We start from the raw sequence: 24,906 nt of genomic DNA on the forward strand, positions 1-24,906 counted from the left end.
AAATAAACAGACTACATTATCAATTTCCTTTTCTGCAGGATTTCATTAGATTTGTAAAAGTGTAATCTGCTTAGTAAAAGGCCTGAACAAAAAGATGTCTTTTAACATCTTTTAAAAATTATTTTTATCACCACACAATCGTAAAATTCCAGGAAATAAATTCCACATCCGTAGACCTGCAGTTGAAATAGCAGATGTCCATGTTTTCATATAATGCACTTTGCTCTCTCCTATTGTTTCAAGTTTCATCACACCCTAGGATTGTAACGCACGGTCCGCTGTATATCTCTGCAATATCTGAACTAAATACCAGGGTGTGACCCCATAAATCACATGATGAATAATCATCAAAATTTTATAATCTATATGGTAAGAAACCAGAAGCCAGTGCAGATGTTTTAGTACAGGGGTGATACGTTCACATTATGATACTCTAGTTATTAATCTTGCTGCAGTATTCTGAATAATCTGCAAAGCTCGTATCCTCATCTTGGTCAATCCTAACAACAAAGAGTTACAAAAGTCAAGCCTGGTAATCACCAAACTTTGTACAATCATTTGAAAATTCTGGCTAGATAACATTGGTTTTATCCGCATTAATAGCCTTAGCTGAAAAAAAATACTTTTGATCACCTGTGGTATATGTTCTTGCATCTTAAGGTGCATTATGTCACTATGTATCACCAGGCTGTGCCGGGCTCATGCAGGTATGGCCAAGAGAGCCCAGAGCACACGGTGCTGACTGAGCGGTTTTATCAGTTCCCTCTGGAATGGTGGATCAAATGATAAGAACACCTGATTAGGAATTAGTTCAAACTCAAACAGTTTTATTTCTTCATGGACATAAAGATAGCGACAGTTCAAAATAAGCACTGTATGGTTTTGTCACCTTCCAGCCATAAGACAAAATTCAAATACGTTTGCACATGTTTCATTTTGTCACACAGGCTTTTATAGTTCATCAGTGCTTAACTCATCACTTCAAAAAAGGTTCAAAAGAAAGTCAAACCGTATTTCAAACAAGGCCTCCCTTAGGCCTATGCCCACCCAAAGGCAGGTCTTCTATGAGTTCAGCTCCTTTGAACAAAAATGCCTCTTACAACAGGGAATTCGTTCAGCTTAGAACTACAATTTTCTTTTAAACATTCAAAACATTTTCTAATTCAAAAACTCTTACTGGATTTGCCACTGAGCTCTTCTGACAGCAGAGCACAGGGCAGAAAGGGACCTCCTCCCACAGCGACCGTTGATTGTGGTCCTTGACCACTGCCAGTGCTATGCAGTGCAAACTGCCATAGCCTAGGAAAACACAGGTTCTTTCTAAAAGTAATTTGCAAAACTTTCACATGGCCTTAAGACTCTAAAGTAAACTTTCCAAACTTGAGTTTACTTGGACAGTCTGCCCCTTTAGTTCTTTAGCAAACAATTTCAACTTCTAAGTTTGCTATTTGGCAAAATCTCAGTATAACCTCAGTTCAAACAATATCAGTTTCCATTTCACACAGGTCAGTTTCAGTATTTCCCTCACTAAAGTCCATGACTTCTTCAGGGTCTAAATACTCATTATTCTCAGAAGTTTCACTCAGAAAATCTTCACACATTAGGAGTAGATCTGACCTATGTATTCTGTTGAGGTATGCCGCTTCTAGTCCCAGGAACTGGTCTTCCTTCATTACAGTGTTTCCTCTCCAGCTTGGGTTGGTTTAGTGGCTGCCTCCTTTGTGAGCACTGCTGCTGGCCCTTATAAGCCTCAGGATAATGAGCTACAGGTGTGCCCTGTTCCCTGCTAAAGAGGTGACTAGAATGTTCACAGTGTTGCCTCAAACTGGGTCCCCCATGAATGTTGTGAGTCACCTGATAACTGTTCACACTAGGAACAGTATCCATAGCTCTATTGGTTCCCTTAGCTTTTTGATCCACATTCCTTAACCCAATTCTAGGTGAAAGCAAATGGGTATTAGGCTGCTCACTATTAGAACTTCCCTTACCCTGGTTCTGGGTGGAGGTGTTGGTGGTGTTATTCCATTTAGGGGTTTTATTTTCCTTTGCCTGACGCTATGAACAGGTGTTTTCCTGCTATCCTTCACAGTCACAGGGCCTTCCCTGTGACAGTATCCAACATTATGCCTAGCAACCTCATGTGTGTCAATATTGGCAATTTTACAACATCTAATTTTATTTCTCTAATCTGCAATAATTTTTCATCTTTTCCAACAAACATAACCTCTGTTTTCTGGAAATTTAGTAATAATCCATGGTTCTGCATCTAATTTTCAATGTTGTACATACATGAGGTTAACTTCCCAATCACATATTCGATTCCTATAGCCTTCTCTTTTAGGAAATTATCCAAACCTTTTTTAAACCCCGCTAAGCTAACTGATTTCACCACATTCTCTGGCAATGAATTCCAGAGTTTAATTACACGTTGTGTGAAGAAATATTTTTCTCTGGTTTGCTTTAAATCTACTACTTAGTAGCTTCATATAGAAATAATTAATAGTAGTAGTAGTTCATCGCATGTCCCCTAGTCCTAGTATTTTTGGAAAGAGTGAACAAGCAATTCACATCTACCCTTTCTATTCCAAGCTGAAGAGCCCTAGCCACTTTAGCCTTTCCTCAAAAGGAAGTCATCATATCCTTTTTATAATTTTTGTCACCCTTCTCTGTACCTTTTCTAATTCCGCTATATCTTTTTTGAGATATGGTGACCAGAACTGCACACAGTATTCGAGGTGGGGGCGTACCATAGAGCGATGCAAGGGTATTATAAGATTTTCATCTTTGTTTTCCATTCCTTTTCTGATAATGCCTAACATTCTATTTGCTTTCTTAGCTGCCACCGCACATTGAGCTGAGAGTGTCAACATATCCTCAACAACGACACCTAGATCCTCTTCCTGGACAGTGACTCCTTACACAGAGCCCAGCAGTTCAGGTTCTTCCTTCCCACATGCATCACTTTGTACTTGCTAATATTAAACATCATCTGCCATTTTGACGCCCAGACTTCCAGTCTCACAAGGTCCTCTTGCAAGTTGTTACAAACCTTTTGCGATTTAACAACTTTGAACAATTTTGTGTCATCAGTAAATTTAATTATCTAACTAGTTATTCCCATCTCTAGATCATTGATAAATATGTTAAAAAGCAGCAGTCCCAGGTCAGACCCTGGGGACCCCCACTATTTACTAGTACTGCCCGATTCAAGGAAAAAATTTTCGATTCAATTCAGCCTATTGAATCACGTTTTTGATTCGATTCGCTTTTCCTGCCCGATTGGGTGGATTTTTTTCAAATGTCCTGATGGGTTTATTTTGTAGCCTCTTCACCCACCCCACCCCCTCTGCCCTCTCCTACCTTCACTGGCGCTGTGGTGTAAACAAAATATACAAAAAAGACTTCCTCTCCCTATTATGTTACAGCTCATGCTCACTAACACCAGCTCTGGCAGGATACACATTTCAGATCTGACATATTGTAATCAGAAAACAAAAAATTATTTTTTTACCTTTGTTATCTGGTTATTATTCAAATCATGTTGGTCCCAGACTCTGGTTTCTGTTTGTCTTCTGATAACTCGCTTGCCAGATACTCCTGCTCATTTGACGTTTTCTTTTTTCTCTGTGCTCACCATCCATCTTCCATCTCTGTCCTCCCCTCTGTTTTCCCTTCCCTTCCCCAGAAGTCTGACATCTTTCCTTTTTTTCATCTCCATACCCACAGTCCAGCATTTCTCTAAAGACCACTCCCACGCCCCCCACAATCCTCCAGTGATGCCCCTGTGTACCTCTCCTCCAAGGGATCCGCTTTTCAGGCCACCGGCAGCATGAGTTTTCTCTCTGTTGTTGCTTTGCGTCTAAGCGGAACCAGGAAGCAGTAGCAAAGGGAAAGCTTCAAGCCGCAGAAGTCAGCATGTTTACCTCACTTATGCTGACGGCGGCCCAAAGAATGAAAGAGTAGCTGCAGCAATGGATCCCACTATCCCCAGATCCACCATCTCTCCTTTTCTCAACTACCCTTTCATCCAGCATCTTTCTCTTCCCAACTACCTTCCTATTCAGTATCTCTATCCCCCTCCCTCCATACCACCCCTTGAGTCCAACTTCTCTCCCTTTCTTTTCCCTCCCTCCCATTGTCCACCATCTCTCCCTCTTCTCTGTTTCAGACCCATTATTTCTTCCCCTTCACTTCCCCCTCCACCCTCAGTCCAACATATACCCCTCTTTTTGTACCCCCTCCCTCTGTGTACTTCTAATAGCTACACCAGGGAGCCCCCCCAAGGCCAGCATGGTTTCCCCTTCTCTCCACATCGTCCTTCTGGCCTCCCGGTCTTACTTTAAAAACAGATTACTGCCTACAGAGGATCACTGGTGCTGTAGCAATTCTAACAGGCTGCTGTCTGCCTCAGCTGCACATTCCCTCGATGTGGTCCCGCCCCTCCTCTGATGTGACATCCTGTTTTGGTCTGGGATGGACCACGATAGAGGAAACATTCAGCTGAAGCCATCGGCAGCCTGTTAGAATCGCTACAGCACTGGCAATCCTCTGCAGACCTTAATTCGTAAATACATTTTCCATTCCCTCTTTCCAGATTAATACACAGCGCTTCTTTACCCCCTATATCTTGCAATTCTGTCACTTTAATATTATTCTTAACATACAATGCCACTCGTCCACCCTTTTTACTTATCCTATCATAGTAACATAGTAAATAATAATAATAATAACTTTATTTTTGTATACCGCCATACCCAGAAGAGTTCTAGGCGGTTCACATTGGTTAGAACAAATTATAAGTGGTTACATGCCAAATTGATCATAGAGTTGCGAACAGCAAGGAGAAAGAAGTTACGAGTGGTACATACCAAAATTGATCATAATGGCAGATAAAGATCAGTCTGCCCATTAGTTATACCCATTAAAAATACATGATTAAATTAACTTATCTCTTCTTTGATATTTCTGGGTCATAGACTGTAAAGTCCACATGGTATTGTCCTAGGTTCCAAATGCTAAGGTTGCCATCCAAGCTCACTACAGCCTAACCAACCATCCCTTTGCAGGATACCTACCATAAAGTCTGGCCAGTAACATCCTCTTGAATAGATTATGGACAGGTATAACTACATCCCAATTATGGTTCTCTGTGAACCACATATACCGCGTATCAACAAGGGATCCAAGAGGAAAAAGAACAAGGAACCGGAGTGGTTCACTGTAGCGGTGAAGGAAGCGTTTAGAGACAAGAAGACTTTGTTTAAGGAATGAAAAAGTCAAAAACTGGAAAAAGCACAAACAACATCAAAGCAGGTGCCATAAGGTGGTAAGAGGTGCCAAAAGAGACTACGAGGAAAATATAGCCAAAGAGGCAAAAAGGAAGCGATGGCGGCATTGGATGACCATGGAATAAAGGGAGTGCTAAAGGAGGGCAAAGCCATTGCCGACAATCTGAACATATTTTTTGCGACTGTATTTATCGAAGAGAATATTCACAACATACTGGAAGCCGACAGGCTATACACAGGAAACGAAGATGGAAACTAACAGGGTTGACGGTGAGTCTAGAAGAGGTTTGCAGGCAGACTGATAGGGTTAAAAACGATAAATCCTGGGACCTGATGGCATCTATCCGTGAGTAATCAAGGAACTGAAAGGGGTTATAGCTGAACTGTTTCAACTAATAGCCAATCTGTCAATCAAATCAGGAAGGATTCCAGAAGATTGGAAAGTGGCGAATGTTACGCCGATCTTCAAGAAAGGTTCGAGGGGAGATCTGGAAAACTACAGACTGGTGAGTCTGACCTCAGTACTGGGAAAGATGGTAGAGGCACTGATAAAGGACCGCATTATTGATCACCTTGACAGACACAATCTGATGAGGACCAGCCAGCACAGCTTCAGCAAAAGAAGTTCTTGCTTGACGAACTTCCTGCATTTCTTCGAGGGGGTAAACAGGCAGATTGACAAGGGTGACCCGGTCGACATTGTATATAAGAATTTTCAGAAAGTGTTCGACAAAGTCCCGCATGAACGACTATTTTGAAAAATTGCGAGCCATGGAATCGAGGGTGAAATACTCGTTAAAAACTGGTTGGCGGATTGGAAACAGAGAGTGGGGGTAAATGGACAATACTCAGACTGGAAAAGCGTCATGAATGGAGTGCCACAGGGTTTGGTGCTTGGACCTGTGCTCTTCAACATATTTATAAACGACCTGGAAATTGGTACGACGAGTGAGGTGATTAAATTTGCAGATGATACAAAGTTATTCAAAGTAGTGAAGACACAGAAGGATTGTGAAGACCTGCAAATTGACATATACATGTTCGAGAAATGGGCAGCAACATGGCAAATGAGGTTTAATGTGGATAAGTGTAAGGTGATGCATGTCGGTAACAAGAATCTTATACACGAATATAGGATGTCCAGTGCAGTACTCAGAGAGACCCCCCCAGGAAAGATACTTGGGAGTACTGGTCAACAAGTCAATGAAGCCATTCGCACAATGCGCGGTGGCAGCGAAAAGGGCCAACAGATTGCTAGGAATTATTAAGAAGGATCATGAACAGATCGGAGAAGGTTATTATGCAGCTGTACCGGGTCATGGTACGCCCTCACCTGGAATACTGTGTCCAGCACTGGTCGCCGTACATGAAGAAGGACCAAGTACTACTCTAAAGAGTCCAGAGAAGAGTGACTAAAATGGTTAAAGGGCTGAAGTAGTTGCCGTACAGTGAGAGATTAGAGAAACTGGGCCTCCTCTCCCTTGAAAAGAGGAGACAGAGGGGACATGATTGAAACATTCAAGATAATGAAGGGAATAGACTTAGTAGGTAGACAGGTTGTTCACCCTCTCCAAGGTAGAGAGAACAAGAGGACACTCTCTAAAGTTAAAAGGGGATAGATTCCGTACAAGTGTAAGGAAGTTCTTCTTCACCCAGAGAGTGGTAGAAAACTGGAACGCTCTTCTGGAAGCAGTTATAGGGGAAAACACCCTCCAGGGATTCACAACAAAGTTAGACAAGTTCCTGCTGAAGTAGAACATATGCAGATAAGGCTAGTTTCAGTTAGGGCACTGGGTCTTTGATCTAAGGGCCACCGCAGGAGCGGACTGCTGGGCACGATGGACCACTGGTCTGACCCAGCAGCAGCAATTCTTATGTTCTTAAGTGGATCGATTTTTTTATTTTTTATTTTTTTACTCCATCAAAATTTACAAAGACTAGGGGACACTCGAAGTTACAGGGAAATACTTTTAAAACCAATAGGACATATTTTGTCAATCAGAGAATAGTTAAGCTCTGGAATGCATTGCCAGAGGATGTGGTAAGAGCTGTTAATGTAGCTTGTTTTAAAAAAGGTTTGGACAAGTCCATAGTCTGTTATTGAGATAGACATGAGGGAGACCACTGCTTGCCCTGGTTTAGTAGCATGTAATGTTGCCAGATACTTGTGAGCTGGATTGGCCACTGTGAAGATGGGATACTGGGCTAGATGGACCTTTGGTCTGATCAAGTAATCTCGGGGTATTTTACACCCATCCCCAGTAAATTTAGTTTAAAGTCCTTTTCAGTACATTAGCCAATCTGTTACTGAAGACATTTTGTCTCTTAGATAGATGGACACCATCTTCTGAGCAGGTCTAGGAAAATCATTCCATGGTCTAAGAATCCAAAGTGCTCACGTCTGCACCATCTACGCAGCCAAGCATTCAGCTCCATGATGCAAGTTTTTCTCATTTGACCTTTACCTAAGACAGGAAGGATCGACGAGAACTTCGTCTGTGTACCTAATTGCTTCATCCTTTGTCCAAGGACTATGATGTCACTTTTGATATATTCAATTAGATGTTTAGCAATATCATTTGTTCCACATGGATAAGCATCATAGGATAACTGCCCTTAGGCATGATGAGTCTTGGCAAATTTTCTGTTACATCTCGAATCTTTGCACCAGGCAGAAAACACACTTCTCTTGACATTATGTCTAGGTGAGTTGGGTGCCTCTGTACCTCTCAGAAGGGAATCACCAACCACCACTACTTTTCACCTCTTATTGGCTACTGCTCCAGTAGCTTTGAGCTCTATTTTTTCCTGTTCTTGAGGATGGGAGAGGGGAAGGGGGGGGGAGGGGGTATAGGAGGGGGGAGGGGGTCTGGGTTGCTACCAAGGTAAGAAGGGCATTCCTCCTCACAATATTCATAGGGAGGGGGGTGGGGAGGGTCTGGGTATCTGCCAATGTTATTTTGTTTGGGGGTTGTCATCAGGCGGGTCCATCATTGGGGGGGGGGTTCGATATGACTTTTTAAAAAAATGGGGACATATATTGTGGGTGTGTAACACACGCACAACAACCGTGCCCACTAAAAAAAAAAAAAAGTAAAGTCTTCCTACCCCAAACAGCTGAGCGGCAGGAGGCTGCTTCGGGGCTTCCCCTGCTGCCTCTGTACATGTGTCACTAGAAAAGTGACTGATTGGATGGGATTATGGTGGATTTCCATGTAACTCATATGGTGGATATCCATGTAACACCAATCGCTGTTTTGAAATCAAACAATTTGCCAGCTCTACAGGAACCCAATGGATTTTACCGGTGATATTAGAGAATGTCGCCCCTTCTGACGGTGGATCAATCTATTGGCTTCACCACATTTGCTTACGCGGACGATGTGCAACTAATCCATCCTATTGATCTCAACAATATGGAAGAGGTAGCTTCCATTAACCATAAATTAGGAACAATCAAATCATGGTTAGACTCAAACAAACTGGCTCTCAATATCAACAAATCAAAACTCATGATTTTTCCTTTTAAAGAAGGAACAACGTTTCAGGCTCCTCTGAAGCTCGAATCGCTCCCTATCAAAATTGTCCCTACTTTAAAACTATTAGGAGTTACTTTCGACAGTAAATTTTCTTATCATTTTCATATTAGCACGGTCGTTCAGAAATGTTTCTATCGACTCAGGATGATACGTTCCCTTGCTAAGTTGCTTGAACCAGCCTCCTTGAACACACTGATCCACTCCCTAGTAATCTCTTGTATAGACTATTGTAACGCCCTGTATAAGGGCATTAGAAAAAAGGAAATTAGACGGCTTCAGATTGTACAAAACATAGCTATTAAGATCATTTGTGGCACAAAGAAATACAATCACGTCTCACCCTTACTGATTAGTGCACACTGGTTACCAGTTGAACATAGAATCAGTTATAAAATCCTACTTTTAACATTTACAACAAAATTAAACAACCAACCAGAGTTCATCAACAGACTTTTAATTCCCTACAGTACTTTAAAATCTCTTCGTTCAACGTCTCAGAATTTTCTTGTTATACCTTCTTTAAAATTGATTAATACGTTGCGCTCCAATAATTTTGCCGTCACTGCCCCTACTTTCTGGAATTCGTTGCCCAACCATTTGCGCAATGAGTCTGATTTAAAACAATTTAAAGCAAAACTAAAAACATTCCTGTTCCAGGACGCTTTTGGATAACAACTGTCCTATTAAGGACAAAATTTAGATCAAATTGTTACTTTTTACCCTAACCTATTGTACTTTCCCTTTATGTCGCACTCTTCTTTAACGATTGTAGTTCTTCCCCACTTTCCTATTGTTTGAAGTAAATCCACACGTTTTATTAGTGCTTTATTATGACACTTGGATTTTATCCAGTATCCCTTGTTTTAATATGTTTTTATGTAATTTTATATTGTACACCTCTTAGAAAACTGATTAAGCGGTTTAAAATTTTTTTTTAATAAACTTGAAACTTAAAACTTGAATCTGACCCTAATTTAGGCTGATAAAAAGTATTGCAGAAGAATACTATGATATACAGGTCTCCTGCTTTAAGGTATATAAAATAAAGTAAAGTAATTAGTAATCTTTTGTTTAAATGAAGAGGTTACTTGATGAAAAAGGTCTGAACTAGAGAATTACACGGAGACAAATTTTTCCCCGTACCCACGGAAACGGATTTTCCTGTCCCTGTTCCATTCCTGCAAGCTCTGTCCTCATTGTTACAAGGCTCTAACACTTTAAAATCATATGTGTTTGAGGCTTATGAGGTTATGGCATAGCTTATGGGAATGGGGAAGGGACAGGGACAGCGACAAAACTCGCATGGACGGGGAAATTGAGTTCCTGCGGGAACGGGGAAAATGTGTCCCCTTGTCATTCTCTAGTCTGAACCTAGTAACCACAATCATCAATAGATTTCTCTTATTGGAAATAATTGAAGATGAGTGGTAGCAAATTTTGTAGAGTGCAAGCTGAGGGGTAGATGGAGATCTGTGGACAGTGTTAGCTGTGAAAATGATCTCTGAGGCTATTATAAATTAGGACAACTTACAGTTTTGCTTGCAGTAGAGCTTGCCTCACTGACCAGGTGCTTACAAAGTTGGGTGAGGTGAGCAGAGGTTAGCACAATTTACTTAACAGAACAATAGTTATCTAAAGGGCCACTGATTAATCTTTAATTTCCAACAAGGCTGGTACAAAACAGAGATTTAACAGAGTTAACCTAAAGTGCTCAAGCTTTATCCTATGTATAACTCTGTATGACTGATATTCTTTCCTATATGCATGATGGCATTCTTTACTTTTATTTCATAAATTTAGATTGTAAACTGCTCAGTTCTGGCTTGTACATTTGTAGTGGTATAGAAAGTGTGAATGAATAACTAAAATAAATAAATATACCTCCAGATTCTATAGAATAGTTCCAGTTGAGTACCTAACTTAATTGTTCAATTACCGTATTTTTCGCTCCATAAGACGCACCTGACCATAAGACACACCCTAGATTTAGAGAAGGAAAACAAGAAAAAAACATTCTGAACCAAATTCTCCCTGCCAGGCTCTGTCCCCTTTCCCTTTCAAGTTTCAAGTTTATTAGGATTTTATATACCACCTATCAAGGTTATCTAAGTGGTTTTTACAATCAGGTATTCAAGCATTTTTCCCTTTCTGTCCCAGTGGGCTCACAATCTATCTAACGTACCTGGGGCTATGGAGGATTAAGTGACTTGCCCAGGGTCACAAGGAGCAGCGCGGGGTTTGAACCCACAACCCCAGGGTGCTGAGGCTGTAGATCCAAGCACTGCGCCACACACTCCTACACTCTCTTGTGGTCTAGTGGTAGGCCGGGACAGGGCAAAGGGCAGGCAGGGAAGTCTTTCTGTTTCTTGCTCAGCTTTGGAAAATGCACATCTCTGATACATTTAAATTTTTATTTCCTCTTTTTTTTTTTAAAGCAATTCACATGTCCAGCACAAGACCTCTTGCCTTAGCTTTACATTTGTTGCAAATTTAAACAAGTGATTAATTTACCGTAATTCTGGCAGGAGTAAGCCACTTCCCCAGTACCTTTCTGCAGGACCCCCCTCCCTCCCCCCTGGCAGTTCAGTGCTGCATCGGCAGGCTCCCCCGCTGGACAGCTGCCCAAGTCTCCATCTGCCGCGGCAGCAAGAGGCAGGTGTGAGCCCCGAGCCTGGTCCTGTGCTACCACCCGAATAGTGCCGTCAGCTCGGTCCAGTGCTAGAACAGCAGACTCTCCCGCTGGATGGCCGCCCGATTCCCTATCTGCCACGGAAGTGAAAGGCAGGCGCAAGCCCCGAGCGTGCCTGCCTGGTCCTGTGCCACCGCCTGAATGGTGTTGTCGGTTCTCGCAAGACTCGCAGAAGCTGACAGCAGCAATCAAACAGAGGCACAGGACCAGGCAGGCACACTCGGGGCTCGCACCTGCCTCTAGCTGCCACAGCAGATGGTTGAGTTGGGTAGCCGTCCAGGTGGGGAGCCTGCCAATGCAGCGCTGGACCACCGGGATTACAGAAAGGTACGGGGGGGGGGGGGGGTGCATGGTATTTGCTCCATAAGATGCACCCTTATTTCCACCCACTTTTTTGAGGGAAAAAAGTGTGTCTTATGGAGTGAAAAATATGGTAGGCACCAGTTACCATTAAGTACCATGATTTCTTGAATTCACAATTTTCATCTCCACTACTTCTGCTGGGAAGTTATTCCATATATCTACCATCCTTTCTGTAAAACGGTATTCCTCAAGTCTGTCACCTTTCACCTTCATCCAGTGGTGTAACAAGGGAAGTTGGCACCCAGGGCGGAGGCACCCAGCCTTACCACGCAAATGCACACTGTTCCACTATCCTGATATTGCTGCCCCCCAGTACACCTTTACATCTTTGCTGGCAGTAAGCAGGCTGGTTACTTTCTTCTCGCACCAGCTGAGTTTTCCTTCTAATGTCACTTCCTGGTGCATTTCAAGAGATAGCGGAGGGGGCGTAGCAACGTCAAGGTGGCAGGGAAGAGCTTGGGGAAGAGGACAGGTGCCAATGTCCTGCCCTGTCAGCACCCAGGCTGGTCCACCCACCTGCCCCCTTGTTACACAACTGAGTTCTTCCCTCATTCAAGAGCTTCCTTTCAGTTGAAAAGTATTGAAAACTACTGGATCAATATTGAAAATCCGTGGTCTACATTCTTTTTAAGCCTGAATATTCAATGCCACCTTCTATCCAGACACTGGCATTGAATATCCAAGTTTACCAGTGACCAGTGCAATATTCAGTGTGGGAATTCAGATAAATCAAATAATAGGGAGAGAAATGGCCAGTAGGAAAAAGGAGGTGATGATAAGACTCTGGTGAGACCTCATTTGAAATTTTGTGTACAGTTCTGGAGACCGCATCTTCACAAATTTATAAATATGATGGCTGCTAAAATGGTCAATGGTCATCATAAAATGTATGGGGACAGATAAGGATCTCAATATGTATACTTTGGAGGAAAGGTGGGAGAGGGGAGATATGATAGAGATATTTAAATACCCATGTGGCATAAATACATATGAGGCAAGTCTCTCATTTGAAAGGAAACTCTGGAATGAGGGGGTATAGGGTGAAGGTGAATAGGGACAGACCAAGAAGCAACATCAGAAACACTTTTTCACAGAAAGGGTAGTGAATGCATGGAACGGCCTCCCGGTAGAAGTGGTGGAGATGAAGTGTATCTGAATTCAAGAAAGCATGGGACAAGTACATTGGATATCTTAAGGAAGAAGAAAGGATAGTGGATGGCAGGGATAGGCAGACTAGAAAGGCTATATGGCTTTCATCTGCCTTCATTTTACTCTGTTTCTATAATTTAAGACTTTCTGAATAGTACAACACTAGGTGGTCTTGAAAACTTTTATTTTTTATTGTTTAATATTATGGCTACTTTCTGTTTTCCCTGCCTTATGTTTTTTCCCTGATTGTTTTGCTTTCTTTAATGATTTTGTATTTCACTTTCCTTTCTTTCCTTGTGTTTATGGATATGTTAAGTTTGTCACAAGTCCTCCCGGACTTATTTCATTGTTAAGTATTGTATTGTTCCCTAAATATTGTAATTTTATTATGTTCATCGCTTAGAAACAAGATTAAGCGATTAATCAAAAATCTCATTAAACTTGAAACTTGTGGTATTATCGAGATAATGCAGCTGACCTTGGTCAGTGGCATTTATCTGTGATATTATATGGTTCAAGTACGTGCAACCTGGATAAGTAGCTCTGAATATTGTGCATTGTGCATTTGCAATTGTTTACAACGTCATAATTATTTGTAGGGATGTGTTTGGATCTCGCTACATTTTCTTCAAATATTAGTTCTGGTTTTGAATGGTGAAATAATAATTTAACACCTTGAAATCTTCACTTGCCCTAGCAACATATTTTCTCCGTTAAAAGGATAAGTAGACAGTAGGTGTGTTTCTTCTATTTTACAGACCTTTGCACTCTGTTCCACTTTTGCATTTCTTTTTTCATTGGCTTCTAAAGTCTCATCTGTTGCTTCAAAGTCTCACAAGGCAACAAAAAATTTTTTTTCTGAATCATCTGACAACATAGCACATTTTTCTAAATCAGTTTTTCATGCTGATTTCAGATCTGTTATTAGTTTTTTTTTATTCACGTAAACTTTTAAAGTTATGACTAATGTTAGTTTATAGCATATAGGATTTTTAGAATTGCAGCATCTACTTAAAGAAATGTTGCAGTATCTTCGGTCCAAAGTCAAATAAGCATACAGCATAGCATAATTATACTGGACTGTGTCACTTAGCAACCAAAATTTATTCAAAAATGCTTAGAGTATGATTTATTTTTGTGAGTTGTGTCTAGATTGTCACAGCACAACATCTAGCAGTAGTCGGCCATCATACTCTCATTCCAGAAACCTTGGTAGTGACGCTCCATTAACTGAATGTCCTGGTGAAAACATTCTCCTTGCTCATCACTCGCCATACCAAGATTTTCCTGAAAAAAAAAAAAGTCAAGTTGTGAGTGCAAAAAGTGTATTTTTAATGACATGCGACAGCCATGTTTCTGATATGTGTCAAGGAGGTTCTGAACTCTTTCCTTGTATGAAGGAGACTTATGGTTGCCCAGAATGTTTTCCACTAATCACTTGAATGCCTCCCAAGCTTCAAGTTCAGCTGCTGAGAGTGATTGCTTAAAATCTTCATCCTGCATAACGGACTTGATTGGTGGGCCTATAAATATCCCTTCCTTCAGTTTTGCAGTGCAGATTTTTGGAAATTTCTTAACAAGATATTGGAAAAACTGGTGAGTTTGCTTTGCCCATGGCCTTTACCAGGTTCTTCATCAACCCCAGCTTGATATGAAGAGGTGGAAGAAATATTTTATGAGGATTCACCAATGGCATAAATTTCAAACTGCTTGTCCCTGGCTTATAGGCATCCCTCAGCTGCCAGACACGCTTGACATAATGTTCAGCTGTAGATCTGCTATCCCACAAGCACAGGAAACAGCAGTATTTAGTGAATCCTCCTTGCATTCCCATTAGCATGCCAGTGACCTTCAGATCACCACAGATGTTCCACTGGTGTGTTTTATAACTGATTGCTTCTAGTAAATTCTTCATATTCTCATATGACTCCTTTAGATGAGCAGAATGGGCAATTGGTTTATTTGGTTTGGAATTTCCGTTGTGCAATAACACTGCCTTCAAGCTTCTCTGTGAAGAATCAATGAAGAGACGCCATTCATCTGGACAATGCACTTGTGACAAACTGTTAAAGAGACTGTTGACATCATGACAAAAGCACAATGAGCCATTTACAGTGAAGAATGTTGTTTAAGTTATGATTCTTTTTTTCTGTAATGAGTAATATTAGCATCTTTTGCAAGCAAGTGCGTTTGCTTAAGCCTTGAAGCAAGAAGTTCTGCTTTTTCTTTTGAAAGATTTAGATCACAAATAAAATCATTGAGCTCAGCTTGTGTAAAGGTCTCTGGTTCTGAATCGTCATCATTCATATAATCAGGATCAGATAATTCTGGATTGTGACCAGCTGCTGCATCATCATCACATTCCTCATCGTGTTCCACAGAAGCAAGTCCACCTTGTGGAGGTACAGGGATAGGCAGTGAGTCTTCATGAGGAGCATGCCTAATAGCAGAATCCAGAATAGGATAAATAATTTTGTGCTTAGTTTTAGCTGAGAATCCACTTGGGTTCACAAGGCAAAAGTAGCAATGTTTGATACGGTCTCGTGGTTCCCTCATTGGGATTGCAAATGACATTGCTGCCTTTCGTCGATTGAGGTAGTCATGAAGTCCATTGGAAAAACTGGTACAGATAATATGTGGAGCCCAAGACTTATCTGATCACCCAGTGGACAGCCAAAGTACAATTTGTATACTGATCTACGGTAATTAGGCTATGTTGTGCTTTTGTGAATGAACCACAGACATAACAGAAACTATCTGGATGATTAGTATAATGTCTTGGCATGATAAAGACTGATATTAATCACCATCTATAGCATAAAAAAACAAAGACAACTGTTGTTAACCCTCCTTATATGTTTATCCTATAAATGCATGCTATATCGCCCAATTAATGTTTATAATTATATATAATGAGCCTCATTACAAAAAGGTGACGTGCTAGTGAAAAACTAAACACAGATTTGAAATCAGCATGAAAAATACTACCAAACCACCCAACATTAACTCTGATGAAAATGATGTGTTGACCTGTGTAATGACCTTACTCTGATACAGTGAAGTGCTGTCACAATGATATTGTAAATGATGAATCTGAGCTACTTTAGAGTACCCCCAAAGATACTGATTGCCCACTATACTCTGATGTCTTTGGGAACTAGTTTGAACAAGCAGTGGTTTTCTGCTCCTAACATTCTTCTGTTCTTTGGGTTTGTGGAAATCGGGAGTGCAATTATTACGTACTGTGTATCTGCCAAAGAAACTCTCACACTGGCCCAAACAGACACAAACACAGCAGGAAGACCTGGAAAAAAGGAAGAGAGGAGGTTTGAAGAAAAAATATATCAATTAATGGGACACAATTCAAAGGAACTGGCAAACAAAAGCAGCTCTTAGTTCTGTTAGACAGTGGCGTAGTAAGGATGAACGACGCCTTGGGTAGTAGCGCACCTTGGACCACTGACAAGACAGGGAAGATGGTGAGCAGGATTTATTGGAAACAATCCACAGGTACATGAAATTCCACCATAGAATGTATGATAGGAGAGGGGTAAAGGGTCACAGAAACCTGCTTGACCAAAAACACCAATGTGTGATGTCAAGACTGAGTGGTTAAAAGTCTCATTCATTGACCCTTATTCCACCTTCTCCTGGTGCTAAACTGAAATCTTAATGTCAAGAATTATGAATGCTTTAATCCTCATTTTCAGCGGTTTAAGTAGGGAGGGGATAACTTTGTTATCCTATGTTCTCAATGTTAATGTCTCTAATGTAAAAAAAGTTTTTTTTCTATATCTAAAGTAATGTGGAGATTCACTAGGTGGAGGGAGCACCGATAGTAAATTATTGTGTAATAAACCCAGTAATGATTTAATATCGGAAGAACAATAGGAGTTGTTTTAAAAGTGATGATTATCATTAATTATTTTTAAATGGAATTAGGAATATTGAAAACTAATTTATAGTTTTATGTAGAGCTAGAACACAGTTTAGGGATGTATATTGTGCACTTTTAAAAATTTTTCTAGCACTATTTGCAGAACGTCTAGAGAACCATTGACAAAGCCTTTTGACGGCGAAATGGGTCCCATCGGGGCAGACTAGATATTCTGCATATTAAAGATAAGTGAAGATCTCTTACTGTTTAAATAATTAAAGTGAAATATCATAATTTAAACATTCTTGACAGTAAGTTTAGCACCAGGAGGAGATGGAAATAAGGGTCAATGAATGAGACTTTTAACCACTCAGTCTTGACATCACACATTGGTGTTTTTGTTCAAGCAGCTTTCTGAGACCCTTTACCCCTCTCCTATCATACATTCTATGGTGGGATTTTATGCACCTCCCCTGCTCTCTTCCCTGCCCCCTTCCCTTTCCACGTATCTTTTTAACTTCTCTGGCATGCATGCCCACATCGGTGTCAGCTTGTTCTTTGACATCACTTCTTAAGCGTGGGTCCCAGAAGTGACATCGGAGAGAGCGCCGATGCTGACACGGGCAGCAACCTTGCACCGGGGAAGTAAAAAAGATATAGGGGAAGGCAAGGGGTGACCATGGCAATGAGAGGAGCAGGGGTGGAGAGAAGGAGAGGGGCTGCGCCCTTAGGAAAGCCACACCTTGGGCGGACCAGTGCCCCCACACACCCTTACTACGCCACAGGATAGAAACTACAGAATGACAAGGGGACACAGTTTGTAACCTATCCACGCAGGCTCTGTCCCCCATCCCGGCTCCGGCTCCACCCCCACCCTATTCCTGTGGACTCTGAACTCAAACTTTGAACACTTAAATCTTTTTATTAAAATATATAAACAATATTCTGTACAACTGTTTATCCCAGGACAAGCAGGCAGCATATTCTCACATGTGAGGTTGACGTCATCCACAGAACCCAGCACAGACCATCCAAAGTGAACTGTCATTTTAAAAATCAAAGACTGACCATGCCTTCCTGCCCACTGCCAGCTCATGGGACTATCAGTTTTTTGTTTTCCACAGAGCGGAGAAACCATCTTTTGGTTTTCACTTCGCACACCATTAGGTGTGTTTCGTATACATTTTTAACATACGTATATTATACACGTTTATTTTCTACATGTATTAACTGCATATGTTTTGTGTCTTCTCATATTAAATTTATTTTTTATTTATTTGGCAGTATAACTAAACAGAGTGCTTTTAGATCTTGGCCTACTAGCCTCCTCCTCTCTGGGGAACCTCATGTCGGCGGCTTTTCTCTCAGGGTCATATTTCTTTCCAATAATGTTTAGATTTTCGGATAAGTTTTGAAGTGACATTGAGGATGACCAACTCCAACGCAGAGGCTCCTCTTTGTAGCCCTTATCCAGGGCTGTTGACTTCCACATCCAGCACTGTTCCCCCTCCAATGCTACTGCAATGCAATCATCCCCTCCAGTGAAGAAGCAACAGATGGACTTTGCAGAGCAGCCAGTGCATTTTGTGCCGCCTACCGCACAGGTGCTCTTCTTCCATCAACAGGCACCATAGCTACCGACTACCATAGACTCCTGCTTTCCAAAATCATATGAATATATTTCTGTGGAATGGGCAAGCTGGGCTACTATAATCGCACACTATGCTAACTCCTGTTAACACGCCCCTAGCCTTGACCGGAATTGAGCAAGGTAAGTGAGATACCACAGACTGCCACTCTCAGACTCCTGCACGTGTGTCACATGTGCTTAATGAAAGCGAAGATAACACATGCCTATCACCTGCCTCTATAACCGCATTGTCATTTATTTATTTATTAAATTTTCTATACCGTTTACCCAGAACGGTTTACATGAATTTATTCAGGTACTCAAGCATTTTTCCCTTTCTGGGCTCACAATCTGTCTAATGTATCTGGGGCAATGGGGGGTGCAGTGTGGGTTTGAACTCCCAACCTTAGAGTGCTGAGGCTGTAGCTTTAACCACTGCACCACACTCTCCTAAGGGGATGGAGCATATCGTCTGATTCTAGACACTCTTCTCAACACTCTTCATGGCATTCTTGTTGATGCTCTTCCCACAGCCACAGTCACTCCTAGACATCATAGCATGACCAGACATCCTGTCAGAGGCTCCCCTCATCGCTCCCGCCACTATTTCAGGTCTATGGAGCATTATGATGAGGACTACGATTCTAGCAGGTCTGAGTACAATGATGCATTCTTGGATGGCAGTCGTTTGGACTCAGCTTCACTGCCTGATCAGACTCTACCACCTGCCAGCCTCTCCTTTACCAAGTTTATTAGTCAAATGGGGCAGGATCTTCCAATTAAAACGGAGTCTGAAGCACAACCCTCTGCAGAATACAGAGGATCACTTGGCTATAAGGAGTTTCTGTGGTGTTGCATTGTATGCAGAGTCCAGCTTCATGGTGGTTCAGTTTAACGTTTGTCTACATATTTCTATTTTACCTCCCCCTTTTATAAAACTGTAGCATGTTTTTTTGTGCCAGCCACGGTAGTAACAGCCGGGTTTGCCACTGTTGGAAACAGGATACTGGGCTTGATGGACCTTCAGTTTGTCCTAGTATGGCAATTCTTATGTTCTTGGGCTCTTATGCAGGCATTGTGAAACAAAGTGTTACAGGAAAATAAGAAGAATAAGTTGGAAGGATATCGTGACCAACAGAGAGATCCAAAAGGATGTGAACAGGAAAGTGTGTGTGTACATGATCAAAGTAAGGAAATTGGCAATGTATCTGTAGAATGGAAGACAACACATTGTTAAACAGTGATGTTTGGAAGGCCAACGAAGTGAGGAAAAGAGTAAGATTAAAATGAAGATTGCTGGGTGATATCCAGGATTGGAATAGACATCCAAAGTGTGGTCCACGTGACTCATGGAAGTAAAGGATCTTGGGCAAGAAAGACAGTTCCCAGCACTGTAGGATATGGCCAATCCCCTTTAAGCACATTAAGGTTCTGCTCAAGGGGGAAGTGACAAGAGTTGGGTAGAGCCAGAAAGGAACTAGGAAGTATAAAAGCTAAGGTTGCAGCCAGATTAAGGAGATTGACTGTCTGAGCAGTGATGCCTAACTATATTTGCCTCCATCATCTACTTAGGTCATTTGACTTGGAACCTTGCAGCTTGATACCTTTGACCCAGCTGGATATGGGCTGGTGTAGGTGAACTACTATCAATCGTACTGGTAACTCTGGAGAGCCAGAGCCCAGCTCAGCAGTGTAGGGTTACCATATTTGTGAAGGAAAAAAAAAAAGGACACATGATTCCACTTACACTGCACCCACAGCTCTGCCCACACCCTACCCAATGCCCCCTACCTTTCATCCATTTCCTTGGTCCCCCATATCATCCTCTGTACCCTTTCAGTGCTTCTCTCTCCCTCCCAACCCTTCTCTCCCATGGGTGATTATCTTTCTCTCCTTCCAAACTCCCTCTTCACTTGGTACTTCTTTTGTTCTTCCTTCTCGCTCTCCTTTCAATCTCCTCTCCTGTCTCGCCTCTCCCATCCAACACTACCCTACTCTACTCCATGCTCTTTTTTCCAGCACTCTCTCCTTTCCATAATGCTTCTCCAGCCCTCCCGCCCTCCTCTCCTTCCCTCCCAATGTTGATTCTTTAGCCCTCCATCCTCCAACCTCAGATGCTGCTTCCCCTCACGACCCCACCTTCCTCCTCTCTGGATGCTGCAATTTTGAATCTTCGATCAACCAGTAGTGGCAATGAGGGGAACCTGCTGTCATCGGCCTGCCCCAGAAGCCATCTTTCTGTAGCGACTTCTTGTTCCCATGTAAGTGAAGCCTGCAGATAGGCAACTTCTGGGGCAGTCAGTGGTGGCAGGCTCCCCTCATTGCCACTGCCGGCTACCCGAAGATTCAAAATTGAAGCAGCCAGGGAGGAGGTAGGTGGGGGAGCCAGCTAAACCTGGACAGACTCCCTTATTTAAAAAAAACAAAAACCATCTGGACACCCAGACAGTTCTCTAAAAAGAGGACATGTACGGTTTTCCTGGACGCATGGTAACCCTACCTGCAGAAGCAGGCCACAAAAGGGCACTCTTGTATAAAAGGATTACTTTGTGTTTTCTGTCTCCCCTACCTATAAATTCAACACATCATGCCTGACACATCAAAATAAATGTTATTTTAAGCACCTTCACCTGTTGCGTGGCTCTGGTTTGTCCTTGCCCTAGGACAGGATGCAGTGATGATGCTGATAATAACCAGTGTTAATATGAGGCCTATAGTTTGCTGTGGGTTTTTGTGGGTGCAAGAGAAGAGAGAAATAGCTGGTCTACTTCTGAAAATATTGGGTACATGCATTATGTTGCTCTCCTTTTTAAATTGAGTTAAAAATGCATGTGTTGCCACTCTGAAGGTAATTTTCAGTCAGGCCAGTTTACCTGGGTAAGCCAATATTTACCAAAGTGCTCTTTTGTTAGGAGAGTTTTCCTTCATCCCTTGCCAGTTTTGAGGCTCATTACTTACCCCAGCCAATGATGGTAAGAGCCCATAGGTAGTTCTTATCTGAGAGAAACGCCATGAAGATAAGGCTATGTAAGTACAAGCCCTCCACCAGGATCCAGTAGTGGTTGGTAGCCAAAAAATAGAGAAACAGGGTCACAGTAGTCTTGCATCCAACCTGCTTTGTACATGCCAGAGAAAAGAGAAGCATGGACAGATGATCAGTCTAGCTCTGATTGTGAAGTCCCAAGTAATATAAGTTGGATCTCAAAGGTGGACAGAGTATTGAGCTATAGTAATATCCTGTGTGACTCCACCCACTTCACTGCTGCCATTGAGAGATATTGGTGGCTGGGAGCAAATTTTGTGCCCTTCCATATTTACACAGCTCCCATATCCCTTGGTACAGGCCTCTGCAAGACGGAAGGAGTGATCTATGCAGGACTTTATCACCAGAATGGAGTGCTGGAGAAGTTGATTTGGTGGTTTTCACTTATTTTGAGAAATCCCAGAGAATCTTAGATGTTATCTTAGACCCCATGGAAGGCAAGCCAGCTAACTCCCCTGGATGGTGCCGACTGCGGATATTCAATGAGGGGGATTGGCTGGCTATGTCAATTTTTGCATTGCTTAGTCAAGTTATAGTAGCCAAAGATAGGACTGCTACTTGTGCAACCTGATTTTACCAATAACCTTGGACAGGCAGTGCTGAAAATTGTTGGCTATAGCACAACATAATGTTCTCCCATTCACACAGGCTTTATGTGCTTTTTTAATATAAATTCTTACATTATAGAACACCAACTGGCTTAAAACACTATTATAAAATGACAACAGTAGTGAGTATATATATTTTTAGTGGTGTGCTCAGATCCGTTCACCCCAGTGCTTAATATAACAAAGCCAAGGCAGCTGGTTGGGACCATCATTGCCACAATACTGTCCCAATAAGCCAACGTCTTTATTTTATGCGAACCAAATATACTGTATATATTAGATATAGATTTGTACTTATCTGAAGACATGGCTGTTCTTTTCCAGTTGTCTGCTACGTTGAAAACCACCCAAGTAACTACAAACTTCATAAAAATAAATGAAACATGCATTCCTGTTGGTGCCTTGACCCGATCCCTGTACTTGAGTTTCACTCTACGCATCATCAGGAGGGAGTATATTCTTGGGATATAGCCTCCTGCCTCGGGAAAAGACTGCCAGTTATCTCTGGCTGGATATTTGGATTTAGCTGGCTAAGTGCTATTGAACTGGTCAGTGTCTTTTCAGCTAGTATTTGCACTAGAATTGTAGCAAGGGAAGATTTCTTAGCTAGGAGAGTTGCTCCTGTGCCTCTGTCGCACATGGATGACATCAGCAGGGGGGGGTGTCTTTTCAGAGATGCTGAGTTCTGAGGTTAGTTTTTATTCCTACCCTCTGTCTCTTGAGAGTTTCAGCAGTAAAAAGCCTTCTATATTAACACTGGAACTGTAGCAAGGAAAGATTTTTTAGTAGAATTTCTACTTAGATAGGAGACTCATTCCCGTGCCTCAGTCACACGTGGATGACATCAGCAGGGGGATGGTCCTCAAGGGCACAACCCAGTCAGGTTTTCAAGATTTCTACAATGAATATATATGAAATCAATTTGCATGTACAGCTTCTATTGTATGTCAAATAGAAATCACGCATATTCATTGTAGAAAATCTGACTGGGTTGTGGCTCTTGTGGTTGACTACCCCTAGTAATTCCAGATTCAGCACTGAGGCAGCTTTTTACTGTCCTAATTTTATCCAGTTAACGGTCAGAATACAGCTGCTAGCTAAATTATCTCTGGCTCTGCTTATGAACACTATCTGAATCTTTATCATTTATTAAACCTGATATACCACCTTAGTTGCAGCAAAATTCAAAGCAGTTTACAATGAAAACCAATTTATAAAACAAGAACAGAACGCCATTAATAAAATAGGGTAGAAACCAACATTCATTCTAGAGACATAAACATTCAAATTCCTGATACCACAAAAAGTATGCTCACCATTACTTTTGTTTTTATAAATAGGAAAATGCTTGTTCAAAAGGATAGGTTTTTAAAAGTACATGGAACTTAGTAAATTATGATTCTAAATGTAAATTTGAGGTAATTGAATTTCAAGGTGCTGGTGCAAAAGCAAAATATGCTGAATGTCTTGTTTTTGAGGGGTGAAGAATAACAAGATTTCGCCCTAAGTCTCCGAAGGACATAAAAACTTGATTTTATCACAGTAGATATTTGCATAATAAATGATAGAGCTGAGTCAATAATTATTCCTAAATAGCAAAATGAGTTTACTGTTTGCATTGGCTTATTAAAAAGATTAATGGAGGAATAGAATTTGTACCCATTATCCAATATGTGATAGTTTTTTTAATCTGAATTAAGAACCATATGATGTTCTTCTAGCCAGAGTGACACCTTCATGTCTGCAGTGGAAGAAGATCTGGAAGTTTGGTGAAGTATAGTAAACCAGTAATATATCATCAGCATCCAAAAAAAATCTTGTATTGCAAGATTGTATAAGAAGCACTAAAGGACTAATTTTGAATAGGTATATTCAATCACACTCTACCTCTGCTTAACATTTAAATGGTCAGCAGCACTTGCTAACCAGAGTCTTAGGAGCCAATGTCAGAATGATTGGAGGTGTTAAACCCTTCACAAATGACCTCTCCTTGGATAGCTTGAAAGCTGAGGAGGTTCAAGCTCACCCCACCAACCTTCCAGAGCTTACTCCTAACTCGACACAAATCATGCTTAATGATGGCACATTCCCAGAGGACATATTATGATAACACTGATCATGCCTTTGATTTAGTAGACCACACCATTCTTTTCTGTCTTGAACTGGTTCCAGGGCTTCCTAACTAGTCAATCATATCAAGTCATTCTTCCCTATCTGGACCACGCATTTTAGAATACCCCGAGGATACCCACTCTCTCTGATCCTATTTAACATCTACCTATGTTCGCTGGGGAACTAACTGGCCTCAATAGGAGTTAAAAGCTATAGCTACACAGATGATATCCCATTCCCAATCCCTTCTTTGCTCTCAAAAGGAACTGAATGAATCGAGGAGGTTAACTGAACAATGGAAGGCTGGATGACGAAACACAAACTGAAACTGAACCCTGAAAAAAACAAATTCTTTCTCACAAACCCCTCCATACCAAATGAGGAGCACAACATAATCAAGGGCAAACCCATACCATTACAATCCTGGGAGTGACTTTAGATCAGAATATGACCATGGAAAACCAAATAATAGCCATAGTCCACAAACGATTTGCAGCATTCTGGAAGCTGCAATCTATTCGATCTTACGTTGATACCCTCCCATTTCAAATTTTATGCTCATCTCTAATCCTTAGTATGATGGACTACTGTAATCTTGTTTATCTTTC

General features: G+C 41.5%; 1 protein-coding gene across 3 annotated transcripts in view; it reads right to left on the bottom strand.

Moving 5' to 3' along the window:
• The window catches only part of LOC117347043 (parathyroid hormone/parathyroid hormone-related peptide receptor-like), a 95,380-nt gene that overhangs the window by 40,448 nt on the left and 30,026 nt on the right, over positions 1-24,906 (bottom strand). For 2 of the 3 annotated variants that reach the window (XM_033917350.1, XM_033917352.1), the window contains exons 7-8: positions 21,494-21,650; positions 16,272-16,332 (exon numbers count right to left, since the gene is read on the bottom strand). In XM_033917350.1, the coding sequence (XP_033773241.1) occupies positions 16,272-16,332; positions 21,494-21,650 (218 nt within the window). The remainder of the gene's footprint in view (positions 1-16,271; positions 16,333-21,493; positions 21,651-24,906) is intronic. The other variant, XM_033917351.1, reaches the window with a different exon arrangement.

The sequence above is a fragment of the Geotrypetes seraphini genome, chromosome 13, assembly GCF_902459505.1.
Source record: "Geotrypetes seraphini chromosome 13, aGeoSer1.1, whole genome shotgun sequence".
NCBI lineage: Eukaryota > Metazoa > Chordata > Amphibia > Gymnophiona > Dermophiidae > Geotrypetes > Geotrypetes seraphini.